This window comes from Piliocolobus tephrosceles, chromosome 13 (genome assembly GCF_002776525.5).
Source record: "Piliocolobus tephrosceles isolate RC106 chromosome 13, ASM277652v3, whole genome shotgun sequence".
Classification (NCBI taxonomy): domain Eukaryota; kingdom Metazoa; phylum Chordata; class Mammalia; order Primates; family Cercopithecidae; genus Piliocolobus; species Piliocolobus tephrosceles.
In genome coordinates, this window is record NC_045446.1 from 111,173,108 (window position 1) to 111,194,821 (window position 21,714).

The 21,714-nt window shown below is 42.0% G+C and overlaps 1 protein-coding gene across 2 annotated transcripts in view; it reads left to right on the forward strand.

The window, feature by feature from the left end:
* Positions 1 to 21,714, forward strand: part of SORL1 (sortilin related receptor 1) — a 180,451-nt gene that overhangs the window by 55,241 nt on the left and 103,496 nt on the right. For both annotated transcript variants that reach the window (XM_023208488.3, XM_023208489.3), the window contains 5 exons: positions 5,531 to 5,632; positions 6,695 to 6,864; positions 13,070 to 13,262; positions 14,969 to 15,086; positions 15,302 to 15,375. In XM_023208488.3, the coding sequence (XP_023064256.2) occupies positions 5,531 to 5,632; positions 6,695 to 6,864; positions 13,070 to 13,262; positions 14,969 to 15,086; positions 15,302 to 15,375 (657 nt within the window). The remainder of the gene's footprint in view (positions 1 to 5,530; positions 5,633 to 6,694; positions 6,865 to 13,069; positions 13,263 to 14,968; positions 15,087 to 15,301; positions 15,376 to 21,714) is intronic.

Below are 21,714 nucleotides of genomic sequence, written 5' to 3' on the forward strand. Positions count from 1 at the left end.
TTTTTTTTTTTTTTTTTTTTTTTTTTTTTTTGGTCAGACTAAAATATCACAATTGACATTCTGCTGTTGAACGCCTCTACTAAATTTTTCTTTTGATTTATTATACTTTTCAACTCCCAAATTTCTATTTGCTTGTTTTTTTTAAATTTTTAAATTTCTTTATTGATATTCTCTATTTGATGAGACATTGTTCTCATATTGTCCTTTCATACTTTATACATGATTTCTTTTAGTCCTTTGAACATATTTATGATAGCTTATTGATTTTTTTTTTTTTTACTTAGTCTAATGTCTGAGCTTTTAAGGACAATTTCTACTGACTACTCTTTTTGCTTGTGTATAGGCTATACTTTGTTGCTTCTTCACTTGTCCTGTGATTTTTTTATTGAAAACTGGACATTGTAAATGGTGTGACAGCTCCACACCACTGACACCCCGTCCTCAAGGTTTTGTGTTGTTGCTATTTGTTGTTGTTGCTGTTTTTGTTGTTGTTGTTTTTGTTGTTCAGGGAGTTTCCTATACTGCTATCAAGTTTGTGTTCTTTATTCTTATTGCTACTGAAGTATCTCATAATATAGCTTATTGGTCAGCTAATGATAAGACAGAGATTTTCTTAAACACTTTGAACCACTAAGTCCTTCAGCCTTTGCTAATGGCCTCTGGGTGTGTGTTTGGGTATACCTTCAATGCTTTGGCAGGCAGTTTACAACTCTGTCCTAGCCTTCACTTCCTGCTTACGTAGAGCTTCAAGATTAGCTGGAGGTAAGAGATTAGACCCTGTTCATTTCTTTCTTGAGCATACTCACAGCTCTTGTGTGCTTGACCTTGTGGAGTCCCAGGAATATTCTAGAGCTTATTGAAGTCTCCTAAGGGCATCTTCTTCCCCAGTTTTTCCTTTTAAGCTTTTTAGTTAGCCTCTTTTCATTCCCAATTGGTAATACTGTCTTCAGCAGTTATGATGATAAGCATTTGCTAGTTTTTATCCACTGTTTTCAGTAAATACCTTGGCTGGCTATAAGGCTGTCTGTATCATGAACCAAGTCAGGCTATATAAAGACAAGAGCTGATAATGCAGCTTTCCTGTGAGCCCCCCCAGACAGGTCAGGCTTTTTGGGAACTCCAGACCTGTTCTGTCCTCTCCAGTGGCTGCTAGGCTGCTGTTTTTCACAGCTATTGTAGATGTGAGGCTGTGGGTTTCCAAGGCTACCACAGAGCTAGAGAGAGGGGGATGGGATTAGGGCAAATGGAAACATCACAAAGCTGGCTATTTTTGCCAAGATTCAGCCATTGTTCTTGAATAAATGTGCCTTGAATTTTTGCAACTCTTTATTTCATTTGCAGAATTGTGAAAAAGTTGATTTTGAAGATTTTTGTCAGTGTTTTTCTTGCTTTTATGGATGAGTATGTTTTTAGAGTTCCTAGAAATGCTTCCAATTAATATTAACTTTGTAAACTTTATTATAGGCATTTTCCAACCTACACGAAAGAACAGTTAATGCTGATATGACCTCCCCATGTGCCCTCATTCAGCTTCAATATTATTTACCTACATTTGCCAACCTCTCCTTAGCTATCTACTCACTCCTTTTTACCCCCTGGAATATCCCAGATGTTGGATTTTAGCTATGTTTTATTTATGATTTGTTTTTGTAAACAACATTAATGTGGATGAGGATGTTTTGCTGAAGCTTTGTTGCTGCTACAAGGCAGGATGTGACCCATGGCTCTGGTGCTTCTGAACTAGTGGCCCTGTGCTTCCACACGCCCTGGGAGGGCTTAGTTCTTTACGCATTTTCTCTAGCTGAGCTGCCATGCAACTTTCAGTGGGATAGCTCATTGCAGTATCCTTTGGCCTTTACTTGATAAGAGTATCCTGTATTTAGTTCCTTTCTCCTCTTCTTGATCCTCCTCCATTTCTTTTTGCTCTTAACACAATCTCAAATATAAAGGGAAATTCAGGTTATTCACATACCTAGATGGATTTATTTGTTTGTTTGTTTGTTTATTTATTTCTGAGATGGAGTCTTTCTCTGTCACCAGGCTACAGTGCAGTGGCATGATCTCGGCTCACTGCAACCTCTGCCTCCTGGGTTCAGGTGATTCTCCTGTCTCAGCCTCCCAAGTAGCTGGGACTATAGGCGTACTCCACTATGCCTAGATAATTTTTGTATTTTTAGTAGAGACGGGGTTTCACCATATTGACCAGGATGGTCTTGATCTCTTGACGTCGTGATCTGCCCACCTTGGCCTCCCAAAGTGCTGGGGTTACAGGTGTGAGCCACTGTGCCTGGCCGAATTTATTTTTAATTATCAGAAATGAAAACAAAATAAAAAAAAAAACTTCTTGTAAATTCTCAGACTCTATAGGATATAGGATTGACTTAAATTTAAATCATTCCTAGTAGTTGATGAAGGTATGTGTGTTTGTGGATGTGTTAGCTGGTATAGCCTTTCAGGAGAGCCATTTCATGATAGCTATCAAAAATACAAATTTTGACTTAAGAATTCTTCTCTAAGAATGCATCCTACCAACAGTATTGTGCAGTTCTGAAAAAGTAATAAATATATACGTGTGTGTGTGCATGTGTGTGTTTAAGAAATGTTTTTGGAAATAACCCAAATGCCTACCAATAGCTGTTAAGTGGAAAGATGTCTAAGATACATTGCCAGTGATAAAGTTTTAAATTGTGAGACAGTAAGATACACTGTTAATGGAAAAAGTTAAGTAATAAAACAGCATTTATATCATGATCCAAATTATATGTGAAAAATTAAATTGCCTGTGTCAGTTTAGAATTGTGTTAGGTTGCTGGTAATAGACTAGAAAGAAAAGTTGCTTAACCATGTCAGGAGTTTAGTTTTCTCCCCCTCGCTGCCTGGAGGTAGGCTGTCTTGGGCTGGTATGTCGGTGTCCTGATGTTCTTGGGAACCCAGATATCTGTCTTAATGTTCTACCATCCTGACGAATGATTTCCATTCTCAAGATTACCTCGTGGTTCAAGACGTCCACACTAGCCTTCAAGTCCTTATTGCAGTTAGGAAGAATAAGGAAAGACAGCAAGTAGGACCTCTTTCCACCAATTACATCTATTTAAGCAGCCTTCCTAGAAATCCAACACAAAACTTCTGTTTTTAATCTTATTGACTAGTACTTAATCACATGACTACCCATAGCTGCAAAAATGGTAGAGAAGTGCAGTCATTTATCCCAGATGTTGTCAGGGTCCCAATGCTCGGAAGGAAAGGGCTAATGGGTGTTGAGGGTAGATGTAGCAGTGTCTGTCACTATGTAAGTATGCTTGCGTGTGGTGGCACAGTATATTTCTGAAAGGATGCACAAGAGCTGTTAGCCACTGGGCACTCTGCAGGGTAGAGTGGGAGGAGGGATGTGGAGGTCAGAGCAGAGCTTCTGCATTTACCTTGTACTCATCTGTGCTGTTGGATGTTTTCCATGAGTATGATTTGCTTTGATAATAATAGAGATAAAAAACAAACCAACCCCAAACCTATGGTTTGTTAAGAAAAATCTCAGAGCCTTACAATACATCTTACAATCACTAGTGTACCATAGTTTAATTGTTAATATATTTCTTGGTGGCAGTAAAACAATATAATAACTCTTTAAAAATGCATTAAGAGTGAACCTGAATTGTCTAGGTTTTGGAATAATTCTCCAAGAAGGAAGTGGGATCGATGCATTTTGAGATTTTTTTTGGTTTGATGATTGTGGTATTCTGTGATTTTTGCATTTATGAGGTAAGACTGACCTGTGAAATATGTTCTTAATACTCAGGCCTCCCAGCAGCAATTGTTAAGTATTTTTAACTAATGATGAGCCTGGGTGTCATTGAGAAATCACTCTTTTTAAAGTTTTACTGACAGTTGGAAGTAGTAAAAAACAAAGCATAAAAATGTGTATTTCATTGATACGTTCCTCTATATATTCACAAAAATGTATGTATATAGGCTGACTGAAACTAATCATCTGAGATAGTCATAACATTTTATCAGCTTAATGAGGGCTTTTGGAATTTATATGTAACAATTTTGCTGGGAATTATTTTCTCATTCAGTTAATATGCTTTTACGTTTTTAATAGATCCATCATTTCCTACAGCCCCATGTTTAGTACAAGCTATTAATATGGTTTTTAGGTTTCCATTTTAATGGGCAGTCTTTTGTAACTCTCTACCTGATTTCTTTAAAACAAATTACTTTCAGCCATTTGTTCAGTGGTGGTTTGAATGTCTGCTGCTCAAATGGGGTAAAAGTAACTTTGTCTTTATCAGCTGGGTCCTCACGGTATTCATAGGCCATGTGTGAGCACAGGGTACTGAGTTGTTATATTACAGATAAAATAAATGGGTATGTTCCTTACTCCTTAGGAAGTTAATATCTATAATAAACAGCAACCTAGTCAAGGATAAGTGAAGCCGAAGTAACCCCTCTGGCTGGGAATCCCAACATCTCAGTAAGTTTAATAGTCATTTGTATGATTATGTCCACATGAGGGTATGCCTCCCTGTGTCTTTTGTGATAGATATGCAACATTTGCCTTCCGTTTCTGGCCATGTTCTTTTACAGCTGGAAGAAACCACACAGAGTCTGTGTAACAGTTCTTATCTTTTTTGGAATTGTGGACTTTCTTGAGAATCTGATAAAATGTATGGAGCCTCCATAGCAAAATAAATGAATGTATATAAAAAATTTGCATATATGTTTACAGGGTTGCTGGACCATTTAAATCCATCTATAGGGAAGTCGTGATCCAAATAAGCTTCTCCTTTGTAGATGAATAAACTGAAAGCTAGAGAGATTTTTTGTCATTTTTTCAGTTGGTAGAGCTAGCTCTTAATCTGATGCTTTTATACACATTTCCAAGATTCTTGCTGTGACTTAAAAGTCTCTAAAATGCAATGTGATGTGGTCAACATCATGTTGAATACTCTACCAATGAATATATGTTCTAGCAAAAGACCTTCCTCAATGAGATTATTCAGAGATGGAACACCAGAATCAATGAATATTCTCTCAAGTCTTGGTGCAAATTAAAGCCTTGTGACTGCAGCATCCTTGTAATCTAAAAATAGGAGTAGAAAGAAGAAAAGAACATGTTTTGTGTACATGGTGTGTGGCTGATCTCACCCTTTAGTGGTTTGGGGGCTGTAGGCTCCCTGCCTGTTTCTTCAGCCTCATCACACAATCCTCTTTCTATCTCTTACTCTACTGAAGTGTTGGCAGCCTCCAACAACCTCCTCTAGTCCAAGTTCTACCATCATACCATTTCCTTCCTTATCTAATATCCACGGAGTATCTAGTGTCTGTTGCAAACCAGGTATCTAAGATGAGGCAGTACAACCCAAGCTGCCCAGTGATGGCAGACACTGCAAAAATATGAATTTGCAATCACAGAGTCTATTTTGTGTTTCCAGTAGAACTGGAAGAATCTGATTCTTCTATTTTTATTTTTGCTGCTTTTGAATGACTGTAATGTGGCACCATTAATTTTTTTTTTCCTCTTCCTTGGCAGCATCTCTTGGGCAGTCAACAGCAGTCTTCTGTCCAGCTCTGGGTCTCCTTTGGCCGGAAGCCCATGCGAGCAGCCCAGTTTGTCACAAGACATCCTATTAATGTGAGTGGGGTCTGCTTGAGGTTGGGAAGAAGTGTCATTGTCTTTACGCAGAGGTCAGAGGAAGGGTGTTGCAGGCATGTCCTGCTGGAGTGGATATTTGATGGAACCTCCCTGAAGTCACTTTCCAGAGAGGTTTCTAGAGACCTCAGTTACACTTTGGCCATTGTGGTCTGTGTTTCCCACTTCACTGAAGCAGAGCTGAAGGAGAGTCTTAGTTTGCTTTAAGTGGAGCAGCACTGGCAGAGAGAGATTGGAGCCAGAGTCAGTGCCATCTGAGCAATGTGCCAGTACTGATGCAATGGGAAGTTTGTGCATGATAGGAATTTTTTTTTTTATTGAGTACCTGCTGTATTGCTTGCAAGGGGTGAGTTCCAACAGGGGATAGGATTTGGGTCCCACCTTTTAGAAACAGGTTGGAGAGACTATGAACTGAGCAGCAGAAGAAACCACACATAAGCAAGTGCTTACATATGCAGCTTTATAACATGAAGATGGATAGGAAAGAGCTGCATGGGATGGGGTCATTAGAGGAATTGCCACAGAGAGGAGGTCACAGTGAAACGTCTTGACACTGGCAGTTGGCTTGATGAAAGGTAAGTGGCTCACTTGCTTACCTTCCACCAAACGAATGGGATCATATGGAGAACCGTCTTGCCAGTTCTCTGCTAGTTTCTATGGATTCCGCCTTCCTTTGGTCACCTTAGGGAAAATAAAGCGAAATGCATTAACCCGTATTGTACTTTGCACAAATGAAAGGTCTCATGGGAAAATGAGGGAGACATTATTAACAGAAAGAGGTTTGTAGGTCATTTGTGCAGTGCAGTGGCCCGTTATTTTGTGCCCCGTTTGCCAGTAAGGGGCCCGCTAAGCTGCAGATCCGCCTCAGGTTCTCCAAAGGGAAAGTCGCCAAAGCTTCTTTGCCAAGGTTAGGGAGCTTACTGTGGGCTTTAGGCCCACATTCGTCACTAGGACATTTGAAAGTCATTGCTTCCGTGTGTATAGAAAAAGCCCACAGGGCACATTTGTTTTTTGACATATCTTTTTTGACTTCTGATTCCAAAGGAATATTACATCGCAGATGCCTCCGAGGACCAGGTGTTTGTGTGTGTCAGCCACAGTAACAACCGTACCAATTTATACATCTCAGAGGCAGAGGGGCTGAAGTTCTCCCTGTCCTTGGAGAACGTGCTCTATTACAGCCCAGGAGGGGCCGGCAGTGACACCTTGGTGAGGTAAGGAGACCGTGAGTCCTTCTGCCTTGTTAGGCCAACACAACCATTAGCTTCTCTCTGGTTCAGTGGTTTGCAGCGTTAGCTGCACATGTGGGTTCACCCGGGAAGTTCTGGAAATCCAGTGTCTGGCTCACGTGCCCAGGGATCACGGTGGGATGGGTTTGGGGTGTGGCCAGGTTATGAGGATTTTAGGAAGCACCCTAGGTGATTCTTATGTGCAGCCAAGTCTGGAAACTATAGCTCTAGGTAACATTTAGGGTCAGAGCTACTGTGTTAATCAATCCCTTGAGCTCCTTTTGTTCAGTGTTCTGGTTTTGTGGTTTCTGAGCATTGAAAAACAGCACTTGGAAAATATCAAGTCAGTGAGAGCTGGCATATGCGGCCAGTGGATCAGGTTAATTGATGTCATTACTTTTTTTTTTTTTTCAATAGAGATAATTGCAGTGTTTTGTAAGGAAAGGCACCAACGTCATTGATCCTTTATCTGTAAATCATGTGTTTAGAGCTGTTTTGCAGTCCAGCAGTGAGCAGTATCTGAGCACCACACCCATCAAGGCGTGGTGGAGGACTTGGGGGTTTGGGAGGGATGAACTGGTTCTTAAGATCCTTTCAGGACCATTTATTCTGATTTGTCGTTTGACAGCCAGACTTGTGTGACCTGTGTGGCTGTGGTTAGAGTCCCCTCTGCTCTTGGAAAGAGTCTCCCGCGTGAAGCTGACTGGTCTGGGATGGGGTCTGGCTCTCCAGCCATGACAGCCAGGTCTGAGGGCACGCCTTTGTGCCCACTGTTTCTGGGCAATTCATTCCATTGTCAGTTTATTCACAAGTTTGCTGCTGCTCTCTGCCAGACAGTGTTCTAGGTATGGCCACAAAATAATGTATGAAGCAATAAAATATCAGAACAAAGTCCCTCTTCTGTGGAGTTTATAGTCTAGTTGGGGAAGATAGAATATAAACAAATATGTGATCTGCCTGGTAACATGTTGAAAAGAAAAATAAAGCAAGGTCAGGGGACGGGGATTTGCAAGGGTGTTCTTTTATTCTACTGGCTGCTTCAGGAGGGGGACATTTAAGCAGGTGCCTGAATTACATGAGGGAAGGAACCAGGCAGAACCCTGGGCGAGTAGCACTGCAAGCAGGGCAGACAGGAAGCACAGTGACTGAGGCTGGACTGCACTGCTGTTTTAGGAGCAGGGAGGAGGCCAGAGTGTCTGGAAGGGCTGAAGAGAGGGAGAGAAAAGGAAGAAACAGGACCTAAGAGAGCAGGGCTCAGATCCTATAGGGCCTTCAGGGGCGTGTGAAGAACTTCGTTTTTTTCTTTTTTGTTGTTGTTTTTTTGTTTGTTTGTTTTTGAGATGTAGTCTCGCTCTGTCGCCCAGGCTGGAATACAGTGGCGTGATTTTGGGTCACTGCAGCCTCTGCTTCCTGGGTTCAAGTGATTCTCTTGCCTCAGCCTCAAAAGTAGCTGGGATTACAGGAGTGTGCCACCAGGCCAGGCTAATTTTTTATATTTTTAGTAGAGACAGTACCATGTTGGCCAGGCTGATCTCAAACTCCTGACCTCAAGTGATCTGCCTGCCTTGGACTCCCAAAGTGCTGGGATTACAGGTATGAGCCACCACACTCAATCCTGTTTTTTCCTTCTAAATGAGATGGAAGGTTTAGACTGGGAGATGGACATGATCTAATTTCACCTTTTATTTTTTTTCCATTAAAAAATTGTGAATTGCATTATGTAATGAAAAGAATGTAAAACATAAATGGATAGTGTTATAAATAATTATAAGTGAGCCATCATGTGGCTTATCTTTTACAGAAGTTATCCTCAATGCTGTGTGGGAATTTGGCTACTGTTGGGGACAAAGGCAGGAACAGGAAGACTAGTTGTGAAAGGATTGCAGAGATACAGGCCAGTAGGGGTGGATGTTGGCTGAACCCAGGGTGGTGGCACTAGAGATGCTGGAAATGGTCAGACCCTAAATATATTTTTAAAGTAGAGCCAATGGGATTTGTTGATGGATGGGAACGAGGGGTGTGAAAGAAGGAGGAGCCAGGGGACTGCTGCTGCTTCGCCTGAGCTGCCTGTAAAGAGATGGCCACACAGGGAGTCAGGGAGACCTGGGGCAGGGGCAGTATTAGGGGGAGATCACGAGCTTGGTTTGGGACTTACCTGGTTGGAGAGGCCTATTGGATATCCACGTGGCCAGCTTTCTACCTCATCTCTGATGGTGCTTTTCCACTTCCTGTTTCTTCTCTTTGGGAGGTGCCGTCATCTTTTATTCCTTTCCTTCCCTGGCACAGACTCATGGATTTATTATTATTTAATGTGTTATAAACCATTCCTGCCATGATTCATTTTGATGCTCAGCTTGTCCTGGTTTGGTCAGTGGCAGATCCTACCTCCTTCAGGCTGGCTTGTCATTTTTTATTGAAAAAATTATTTATTGACTGGGCGTGGTGGCTCACGCCTGTAACCCAGCACTTTGGGACGCCAAGGTGGGTGGATCAGGAGGTCAGGAGATCGAGACCATCTTGGCTAACATGGTGAAACCCCATCTCTACTAAATATGCAAAAATTAGCCGGGTGTGGTGGCACGTGCCTGTAGTCCCAGCTACTCGGGAGGCTGAGGCAGGAGAAATGCTTGAACCCAGGAGGCAGAGGATTCTGTGAACCAAGATCGCACTACTGCACTCCAGCCTGGGGGCGACAGAGCGAGACTCCGTCTCAAAAAAATACATATTATTTATTGAGGTGAAATGTATATAACATCAGCTTAATCACTTTAAAGTGGGAGTTCGGGGGCATTCCATACATTTACAATCTTGCGCCACTGCCACCTCTGTTTAATTTCATGGCCTTCTCATTTCTCCAAAAGAAAACCCCATGCCCATTAAGCCGCTTCTCTCCACTATCCCCTTCTCCCAGCCCCTGGCAGCTGTCAGTCTGATTTCTGTCTCTGTGGGTTTTTCCCTATTTTGCAGGGTGTTTCATATAAATGGAATCATACGATAATAGGTGACCTTCTCTGTCTGGCTTCTTTCACTTAGCGTAATGTTTTCAAGGTTCATCCATGGGTACCATACATCAGTGCCTCATTCATTTTAATGGTGAATAATAGTCTCCTTTTTTAAATAATTAAAATAGTGAATCACTGTCCCTCAGACCTTTCACTGATGCTTTCATCCTTCTTTTTTCACCATTAAAAGCCCCTGGCTATGAAATGGAAAAGTCACAGCTTGCTAAATAGTTTCTTGTCTTCCACATGTGTCAGATATTCAGGGTGAATGTTTCATGCTGGGACAGAGTATGAGCCAGAAGCCAGAGCGATGGCCCTTTGCAGAGTTACGAAGGCCGCCCCTCCTTGCCTGAGCGCACAGTCCAGTGAAGAAACTGGAAATAGATTCACGTCAAGAGTCATAGACCAACGTCCTACTCAGTTTTCTCATTCTTCTCAGGTTTTATCTGAGGACTAGAGAGGTTCCGTTGTACTCAGCTGAGTGACATTTTGTCATCTGCATCTCGATCTCAGCCGGATGAAATGGGATAAAGGTGAATTAGCACATCACGTGGGCAGGCTGGTTTAGAGTAAACTGGTGTGTGAAATGAGCAAGTCTTTGGACGGAATAGGAAAGGATGGTGTGTGGGAACTGCTTCTGATTTACTCAGAGAAATGGAGAAAGAGCTCTTTCCAGGGAATGACCCTGGCCCTGGTGGGATGTGCCAGGTGGGAGTCTCATGGAAAGCTCTAGCTAGATGTTGGATGCTTTGGAGGAACTAATGTGCTGAGGAGATGTCAGGCCCGCGGGTCACCTTAGGGAGGGGCACGGGCCCAGTTGGTGGGGGTATTGCCAGAGCGTGGATTCTGCACTGAGCGGGGCTGTAGGGGACCTGGTGAGCTTCCTGGTAAGCCTTGGCCCTGGGTACTCTGGGAAGAAGGGGAGAAGTGCCTGGGGGAGGGCCAGTGAGGATAAAATGGAAGAAAGTGGACTCTCAGAGAAAGTACTTAGGGTGGGGCAAATTGTTGCAGGGCAGGTCAAGTGGGGGAAAGAAAAGGATGGGCTGGGACTCCTGGTGGAGGAGCATGTGAGATACAGGAAGACAGGCTTCCGCTTAGAAGTAAAAGATAAAACTCCAGGAATCCGACTCGGGAAAGAAACAGGGCTCATCTAAATGAGGGAAACTCAGACCTCCGCGATACGTAGAAGAAGCCCGTAACTGGCGGGATGACAGTTTGTGATGATAACCCCCAGAGAGGCAGAGCAGACGTCAACAGAGAAGGAGGGAAACAGACCTTCAGCTGGTTCCTAAGAAGCCCCTGAAAAATAACTGAACTAGACCTAAGGAAACCTCATGTCAGAGAATTTGGTCTCAACTCCAGCATTTCGTTCAGCGTTGTGCTCAGTCCCTCAGCCTGAAGCAGCTTTGGTGGGGCTTCTAGTGTTCCTTTTCCTGCCTCAGAGGTTGTCTTTTGGGTCTTTCTGTCTGATGTGGCAGGGCAGTCATCCAGCTGAAGAGATTGCGTGGAGACGGGTGACGGAGGTCAGCGTTTCTCTGCTTTATTGCATAGCCAGTGGCTCAGAACCCCTGAAATAAAGGGCAAGCTTCCAGTCTTTTTTCTTTTTCTTTTTCTTTTTTTTTGAGATGGAGTCTTGCTCTGTCACCCAGGCTGGAGTGCAGTGGCACGATCTTGGCTCACTGCAACCTCTGCCTCCTGGGTTCAAGCTATTCTCCTGCCTCAGCCTCCCAAGTAGCTGGGACTACAGGCATGTGCCACCACACCCAGCTAATTTTTGTATTTTCAATAGAGACAGGGTTTCACTGTGTTGGCCAGGTTGATCTCGATCCCTTGACCTTGTGATCCCCCCATCCTTGGCCTCCCAAAGTGCTGGGATTACAGATGTGAGCCACCTCACTCGGCTAAGCTTCCAGTCTTAACAGCCACGTATGATACCTGGTTACAGTTTCTCAGAAATCCACTCTATTTGTAATGCTTGTATCATTTTAGCGCAAAACCACTTTCCTGTGGCATCAGGGTATCAGCATAGTAGATGAAGCCTGGGAAGGCAGTATTCTCTTAAGAATATAACCCCAAGCTTTCTAGAGCCATCCTTGCTGTATGTACAGTTTCTTTAGGAAGGAGTCGACAGGTTCTGCTGAGCTTCCTGACGGAAGACCTTGTGGGCTTCTATCTGATCAGAGTGTTGGGTAATTAGATTGTAAGTACCTGGAGAGGGGCTGTGTAACCCTGAGCTATGTTCCTACAGATTGGGTTGAATTTTAAGCCTCAGCACTGTTATTAGTGTCTTGTAGGTCTGACTTAATGATTTCTGTTTTTGAAGGCTCACTGGAGGATTTGGAGTCAATTTCGATAGTGATGTAATAGATGTGACTCTTACGTCGACTTTTGTATGTTATATTCATCATTCTAAACCCCCTGTTAGGAATTGTTGATCAGATAAGCCTTTTGGCCCTAAAAGTTGAAAAGAAACAAAGTTTTTAAAATAGCAAATTATCTGGCTGGGCATGGTGGCTCATGCCTGTAATCCCAGCACTTTGGGAGGCCGAGGCAGGTGGATCACTTGAGCTAAGGAGTTCGAGACCAGCCTCGGCAACATGGCGAAACCCCATCTCTAGCAAAAAATTAAAAAATTAGCTGGGCATAGTGGCACACACCTGTAGTCCCAGGTACTTGGGAAGCTAAGGTAGGAGGATCATTGAGGATCATCTGAGTCTGGGAGGTTGAGGCTGCAGTGAACCGTGATCATACCACTGCACTCCTGCCTGGGCAGCAGTAAGACCCTGTCTCCAAAAAAAAAGGAATAAAGTACTCACAATGTGCTATAACGTGGATGAACCTTGAAAGCATTATGCTAAGTGGAAGTAACCAGATACAAAAGACCGCATATTGTAGATTCCATTTATATAAAATATCCAGATAGGCCAATTCATAAACACATGGAGCAGATGAGTGGTTTCCAGGGCTTGGGAAGGGAAGAGGAAATGGAGAGTGACTGCCTGTGGGTATGAGGTTTCCTTTTGGAATGATGGAATGTTCTGGAACTAGATAGTAATGATAGTTGCCCAACATTGTGAATGTGCTTAATGCCACAAGATTACGTACGTTTAAATGGTCAAATTTTATGTTATTTATAATAACAAGCAAATACCAATTCAGGTTCATAGCTGCTTATTTTCATATTGTAGGTATTTTGCAAATGAGCCATTTGCGGACTTCCACCGAGTGGAAGGATTGCAAGGAGTCTACATTGCTACTCTGATTAATGGTTCTATGAATGAGGAGAACATGAGATCGGTCATCACCTTTGACAAAGGGGGAACCTGGGAATTTCTTCAGGCTCCAGCCTTCACGGGATACGGAGAGAAAATCAATTGTGAGGTATTGATGTTTTAATCTTGTTTTGCTTTTTAACATAAGGGAAAGAGCCCTACTCTGTGGTAGTTTCCTATGTCTAGTATTTATTGAAAAAAATACAGTATCACATAGTATTCTATTCATATCACATGGAGCAGACTTTTTTCTGTGTTGCTACATTTGGAGTTCCCAAACTCTGCTCCAAGGTCTCACTACCACTTCTGGGCAGAAGCAACTCAGGAAAAAAAAAAAAAAAGGTAGTATTCACTTTTAGTACTACTTGTTTAGTGAGACCATTACTTGGTCTTTTGGATTTTTGAATTTTGTTTGTCCATGGTGGGCTATGTGGACACCCCCCTGTATGATATATCTGTGGTCCTTGGGAACATTTCTTTGAATTTACTTCTTGGTTTTTCTTCTCTATTTAGCAATGGGTCTTGGCTTACCACATCAAATCTAATTTTGGAAAGAGGCAGCCTATAAATAGATACAGACAAATATCTGGGTGCTTCCTCCTCCCTTAGTAGTGTCTTCTACAGCATCTTGGTGAGATCCTGGGGTGGTTGGAACTTGGGTGTTTTTCAGTGTGCTATGGGGGTCAGGCTTTAGTTAAATCGAATTAATGGTATCACTCAAATTCAGCTTTTTGTTTCCCTGACTGAGCAGTTTATTTATGAACTACACGACAGTTCATCAGCTTTCAGTTTCTTCTCCTGAGTTTAGGTGGTGGAAGGGATGCATAGGAAATGGATCAGTCTATTACCTGAGGATAACAGGACCTCCTCAATGAATAGACTTCCTTGTAGGCAGAAAACCATGAGTCACAAAGAGGAGTAAGCAAATAAATCTTTCTTTGACACCCAGCCTAATTTGTTCCAGTTTTCAGTGGTCAAACTGAGACTCTGGCCAGACAGATACTTTGTGACAAAAATAAGTAGCAAATCATCCAGCAAACCTTGCTACCATTTTTACCTGCCCATAACCACGTAAGTACATAGTTCTCCTGTGCACAACCCTGGCTACATCTGAGTCACACTGAACAAGCTCTTTCTGACCAGGAGAACTGAGTGTGACCATATGGCAAAAGGCGTTGTCCTGATTGCTTGCAGAGCTACTAAAATCCGGACATGAGTGATGGAGGCCAGACTGAACACTTGAAGCCTTGCCCTGTATACGTACACCTTTGTGCAAATGTAAAATACATAGCAAAAAATTTAATGCCTATCCTTTGGTTTTTATATCGCATTGATACTGTACATCAGGGGAGCTTATCCGTGAGACTTATGCCTTCTGATTCTTGGTCTTTCTTATGACAGAATTGCTGGAATCATATTTGAAATACATCTCTGACTTAGGAAGTGTATATGGCAAAATCATTTCATTTCTCTTTAGTTCTGAGTCACTTGAGAGGATCTCTGAGTGATAGGATGAGATGATGACTTTCCCATTTACTTGAGATGACACTGATTTCTAATTGTTATTCCCTGAGAGTCTCAGAAGGCCTTTCTAAGTTGTGATTGTTCTCTTCTTCCACGGGACATTTATGTGGGTCCAGATGATCCTCTCTGTCTGGGGAGTGTGGGGACAGCCGGGCTGTGAGTCTGGTTTCCCCTGGGCCAGGCCTCCTTGCTCCGTGTCAGCTGCAGTGCCTTCACACAGGCCGCAGAGTTTACAGGGAGGGCTAGGCATGGTATCACGTGCTGACACTGCCTGAAACTTTGGTTGTATAGCTTTCCCAGGGCTGTTCCCTTCATCTGGCTCAGCGCCTCAGTCAGCTCCTGAACCTCCAGCTCCGGAGAATGCCCATCCTGTCCAAGGAGTCGGCTCCGGGCCTCATCATCGCCACTGGTAAGTGTGCCTTGCCTGTTCTCACAAGGGGTTCGGCTGTCTGGTGATAAGCAGCCAGATGCAGAGCGATCACTCACCACCTCCCCAGCAGTAACCGCTCTTCGTGGTTTGAAGGCATTCTTAGTTGCTAGATACTACTCAGAATTTCTGGCTGGGCAAGGTAATTATCTGACATACTCTTGAAATTAAAAATAATTATTTCTCTTGCATTTTAGGTTCAGTGGGAAAGAACTTGGCTAGCAAGACAAACGTGTACATCTCTAGCAGCGCTGGAGCCAGGTGGCGAGAGGTCAGCCCCCTCCCCCAGTCCCCTCCCCTCCACCCTGGTTCCCGTTTGTGTGAGAATGCAGACTGTGCCTTGGCATTTCAGGGACACAAATGGTCCATGGCAGAGACCAATAATGCCAGAGATGACTATAAAGTAAAGACAGGTACCTGAAGCCACTGATTTGTATCCACAGTTACTTTAAATTAAAAACAGACCTTTGCAAATGTGTGAATTTTACTAAACGTTCTAAGAATATGAGTTCTATGAGGGCAAAGACAATGTCTGTTTTACTGACTTCTTTATCCTTAGGACCTAAGAGTGCCTGGCATGGAGTGGGGGCTCAGGGCATATATGCTGCATGTATCAGCAAATTACAACGTAGTGGTATCAGCCCTGAAACCGGCTATTATTATTATTTTGTGTATTATTGACATTGAAATGAAGCCGGTCCTTGCTGGACTGTGTTGTATGGGCACTTTCATCTCATTCTGTGCTATGGAAGTAGACTCTGTTTTTGCCTTAAGGTTGTATAACTAATATCGATCCTGATTATACCAATTCCTATGGCAGGGCTAGTTCTCTAATTCCAAAATGCTAATTCATCTTCATCTTTGGGCATTAGAGAATTTCCAAACTTGTTAAAAAAAAAAAAAAAAAAAAAAGTTGTTTCCAGCCTCCCATCACCGATTAAGGCCAAGGACGTGTGTTTGGTCTCATTCTGTAGGGGTTGCTTTCAGGGGTGACCCTCTAATTATGCCAGGAGCCACTAGGGTGAAACCCAGTAGATCCCTTGACAGGATGAGCACCTTGTCTTTGAGCAGCCATGCAGGCTGGGCAGCCTAAGCAGCATGTCAGGAGTGCTGTGGAGTCCTCAGAAGAGCTAGCAGACATAGTTCCCATCCACATGGTGCTTTACTGGGAATGCACCGTGCTCACCTTGATATTTGAATAGGTAATATGTAAAGCAGTAATAAAAATACCAACATTCATTTGGCACCTCGCAGTTCGCGGAGGCCTGTCACAAGCCTTCTCTCACTGTGGCAGGGCTTACCATCCCTCCCGAGGAGAGAGATGAGGCTCAGACACCGTGTACTCTATGTGGCAAACACAAATACGTGTTCAGATGAGGCAGGTTGTTAGGGCCATTGTGGTCAGAGTGCAGTTTGAAGGAGAATTTTCGGGTTGTCCTTGTCCAGCTCCCAAGGGAAGATTAAGCAGCTGCCTCCCCTTTTCGTGGAGCTGGACGCTCCCTTTGAAATGGGGTATCCTCTTCTCTGCGCATAGGCCTGTGGTTTGTTTGTGCCTTCTGCTGTTGGTGTAATCTGGGATTTGCACATCTGCAAGTGATTTCCTTCTGGGTAGAAAGCAGTGTCTTGTTCCTCCTCCAGTGAAGTGGTGTCGTCTGGCGATTACTGGGGCAGCTGTCAGTGCCTCCCTCCACACACGCCTTGTGCCTGCCAAGAAGCAGCCAGTGCACAAGAGACCTTATTTTGGGACATAGCAGAAAACTAACTGGGGGATGAAAAGATTGTGAGTTTATCTGTGTGAGTGGGCATCCGAGTCCCCATGGGCAGCCTTCACTTTAGAGGGACAATCTGGGCTGTGTGCGGGAGCAGGTGGTGGCAGAGGAAGAGGCTCTAGCGGACAGGATGCTGCCTGGAGCACTGCTGATCGTAATTCTGCTTTTCTTTTCCTCCTAATTAGTTGTGCAAATTCTCTGATCCTCGGAATTCCTTTTTTGTGCTTTTTCCTTTTTAAAATAATTTTTGTTTCTTTTATTTTTAGCTTTTTTCTTTATCAACTTCATTGAAGCAGATGTAGGTACAGTACACGGCACATGTTTAAAGTGTACGGTTTGATCAGAATTAATTATGGTCACCACAATTAAGAAAACAGACATTTCCATCTGCAAATTCTCTGATCCTCAGAATCCCTTTTTTGTGCTTTTTTCTTTTTAAAATAATTTTTATTTCTTTTATTTTTAGCTTTTCTCTTTAACAACTTTACTGAAGCAGATAAGGGGATGGTACACTGCATGTATTTAAAGTGTGCAGTTTGATCAGAATTATGGTCACCACAGTTAACAAACATTTCCATCACCTTCCCCGCGGTATCTTTGTGCCCCTCGGCAATCTGTGCCACTCTCTACTCTCGTCCTTGTCTGCTTCTGTTGTTCATTGGCATTTTCTAGCATAGGTTATTCATTGGCATTTTCTAGAGTTTTGATACGTGGACTCACACAGTGTATACTCTTTTTGCCTGGCTTCTGTCACACATCACGATGATTTTGAGTTTCATCCGAGTTGTTTCGTGTATCAGTTGTTCTTTCCTTTGCTAGTCGTATCCCATTGTAGGGTTATATCATAATTTCTTTATTCATTCATCTGTTGATGAACATTCCAGCTTTGCTGATTACAAATATAGCTGTTATGAACATTCATGTGCATATTTTCTTCATTTCTCTAGGGTGAATACTTAGGAATGGAATAGCTAGGCAGCATGGTGGGTGTATATTTAACTTTTTAAAGAACTGCCAAATTATTGTCCCTTTTACATTTCCACCAAACAGTATGTGAGAATTTTAATTGCTTCACATCTTTGCCAACACTTGGTATGATTAGTCTTTTTAATTTTAGACATTTTAATAAGCATGTGACAATATCTCATTGTAGTTGTAATTGGCATTTGCATGATTATTAATGATTCTTTTCATGTGCTCATTGGCCATTTTAAAATATGGTTGTGAAGTATCTGCCAAACCTTTTGCCTTTTTGAAAAAATTGGGGGCCGGGCGCGGTGGCTCAGGCCTGTAATCCCAGCACTTTGGGAGGCCAAGACAGGCGGATCACGAGGTCAGGAGTTCAAGACCATCCTGGCTAACACGGTGAAACCCCGTCTCTACTAAAAAATACAAAAAAGCTAGCCGGGCGAGGTGGCTGGCGCCTGTAGTCCCAGCTACTCGGGAGGCTGAGGCAGGAGAATGGTGTAAACCCCGGGGGCGGAGCTTGCAGTGAGCTGAGATCCGGCCACTGCACTCCAGCCCGGGCGACAGAGCGAGACTCTGTCTCAAAAAAAAAAAAAAAAAGAAAGAAAAAATTGGGTTGGTCCAGCACAGTGGCTCTGCCTATAATCCCAGCACTTTGGAAGGCTGAGGTAAGAGGATTGCTGGAGCCATGGGCAACATAGGGAGAGCTTGTCTTTACAAAAAATAAAAATAGCCAGGCATGGCGGTGCATGCCTGTAGTCCCAGCTACTCAGGAGGCTGAGATCAGAGGGTCACATGAGCCCTGGTGGTTGAAGATGTAGTGAGCTGTAATTGTGCTGCATTCCAGCCTGGGCGGCAATGGAATGAGAGCCTGTCTCAATAAATATATAAATAAATTTTAAAAACTAATTTTAATAATTGAGTTGTCTATCTTCTTTGAGTTGTAAGAGTGTTTTAAAAAATATGTTTTGGATTTAAGTCTTTTGTATGATGGTAGATACTCATTTTTTCCATATGGAGATCTAATTGATTTAGCACCATTTGTTGAAAACACTTCTCTCTCCCCCATTGAATTGCCTTGGTACCTGTTTGAAAATCAATTGGCCACATATGGGCCAATTTTAGGCCAATTGGGTCTATTTCCGGACTTTATTCTGTTCCATTAATCTGTCTATCTTTTCACTAATACTAAATTCTCTTAATTTCCAAAGCCTTATAGTAAATGTTGAGATCAGGTAGGGTAAGTCCTTCAACTTTGATCATTTTACAAATCATTTTCACTATTGTAGGTCCTTTGTATTTCCTGATACATTTTAGGATCACTTGTCAATTTCTATGAAATCTGCTGGGATTTTTATTATAATTGCCTTAAATTTATGGGATCAATTTTGAGGAGAATTGATGTGTTAATACTATTGAGTCTTCTGATCCATAAATACAGTATCTTTTTCCATTTCTTCTTTAATTTCTCTTAGTATTTTATAGTTTCCAGTGAGAGGTCCTGTACATCTTTTATTAGCTTTATTCCTAGATATTTTTATTTTTATTTTTGGTATTACTGTAAATGGAATGTTATTTTCTAATTTTTGCTCTAGTATGTAAGAATACAATTGATTTTTTGTATATTAATCTTGTATTCTGTGACCTTGCCAAGGTAATTCATTAGTTCTAGTAGGTTTTTAGATTCTTTGTAAGCAATCATACCATTTGCAAAGAGTGGCAGTTTTATTTCTTCCTTTTTGATCTTAATGTCTTTTATTTCTTCTCTCATTCTTCCCTTCTTTCTTGTCCTTCTTTTTCTCTTCTTTCTTGTCCTTCTTTCTTCTTCTCTTTCCCTCCTTTCCTCCATTTTCTCCCTTCTGATTTCTTTCATTCTTCTTATCACAATGGCTAGGACCTCTATACAGTGTTGAATATGCTGAGACCAGCTTGGTCGGGGAGACCCTAACCCAGCAGTGCTAGAGGAATTAAAGACACACACGCAGAAATACAGAGGTGTGAAGTGGGAAATCAGGGGGTCTCACAGCCTTCAAAGCTGAAAGCCTGAAACAGAGAGTTACCCACGTATTTATTAACAGCAAGCCAGTCATTAGCATTGTTTCTATAGATACTAGATTAACTAGAAATATCCCTTATGGGAAACGAAGGGATGGGCTGAAATAAAGGGATGGGTTTGGCTAGTTATCTGCAGCAGGAGCCTGTCCTTAAGGCACAGATCGCTCATGCTATTGTTTGTGGCTTAAGAACACCTTTAAGTGGTTTTCCGCCCTGGGTGGGCCAGGTGTTCCTTACCCTCATTCCTGTAAACCCACAACCTTCCAGCGTGGGCGTAGGACCATTATGAATATGTCACAGTGCTGCAGAGATTTTGTTTAAGGCCAGTTTTGGGGCCAGGATATGGCCAGATTTTGGGGGGCCTGTTACCAACGGAATAGAAGCAGTGAAAGTGGGCATTCTTGTCTTGTTCTCTGTCTCTGGGGGAAACAATTCAGCCTTTTTACCATTAACTATGATGTTAGCAGATTTGTTTATCAACATTTGGTAAGTTCCCTATTATTACTAGTTGTTGAGATGTTTTTTAATCATAATCAGATACTGGATTTCGTCAAATGCTATTTTTACATTTATTAAAATGATTTTTTTCTAATACTATGATGTATTAAATATTACATTAATCAATTCTTGAATATTAAAGCAACCTGGAATTTCTAGGACAAACTCTACTTGGTCGTAATGCATTATCCTTTTTATGTGCAGATCGGTTTGATTTGCTAATATTTTGTTAAAGATTTTTGCATTATTTGTGAGAGATACCTGTCTGTAATTTGTTTTTTTGTAAAACCTTAAAGTTTTGGTATGAGGGTTTGGCTAGTATCACAAAACAAGCAGAGTTGTAAACCCCTCTTCCTCTTTTTTAGGACAAAGTTTGGTGTTATTTTTTCTTGAGTCATTCCCTAATGAAACTGTCCAGACATTGAGTTTTTTTTCTGGGAATATTTTTTGATAAGAGATTTAATTTCTCTGGTTGATATAAGACTATTCAGATTTTCTTCTTCTTGTTTCAATTTTGATGAGTTGTGTGTTTCAAGAAATTTGTCTCTTCACATAAGTTGTGACATTCCTTGGCCTTAGTTATTAATGATATATTCTCTTTATCTTTTTATGTCTGTAGGATCTTTGGTGATGATTTCATTCCTGATATTGGTGATTTGTGTATTTTCTCTATTTTTGCTTAGTTTAGATGTTTCAATACTGTTGATCTTTCCAAAGAATCTGCATTATCTCTGTTGATTTTCTATTGTCTGCTTTCTGTTTTGTTGGTTTTTTTCTTATTATTTTTTCCCTTGTTTTGTTGTTCTTTTTGTAGCTTATTAAGATATAACCTTGGGTTATTGATTTTATATCTTCTTTTCTAATGTAAGCATCTAAAACTGTAAGTTTTCCTTTAAATACTAATTTAGCTATATGCCACATATTCAGATATATTGTATTTTTAGTGTTTCTAAGTTCAGAGTATATTTAATGTCCCCTTTTAAAACTGAGATATAGGCTGGGCACAGTGGCTGATGCCTGTAATCGCAGCACTTAGGGAGACCAAGGCAGGAGGATCACTTGAGGCCAGGAGTTCAAGACCTGCCCAGGAATCATAGTGAAACCTTATCTCTACAAAAAATAAAAAAATTAGCTGGGCATGCCTGCGATCCCAGCTACTCCAGAAGCTGAGGTGGGAGGCTCACTTGAGCCCAGGAGGTCAAGGCTGCAGTGAGCTGTGATTGTGTCAGTTCACTCCAGCCTGGGTGACAGAGCAAGACCGGGTCTCAAAAAAATAAAAAACAGATAAAACTGAGATATAATTCACATACTATAAAGTTCAC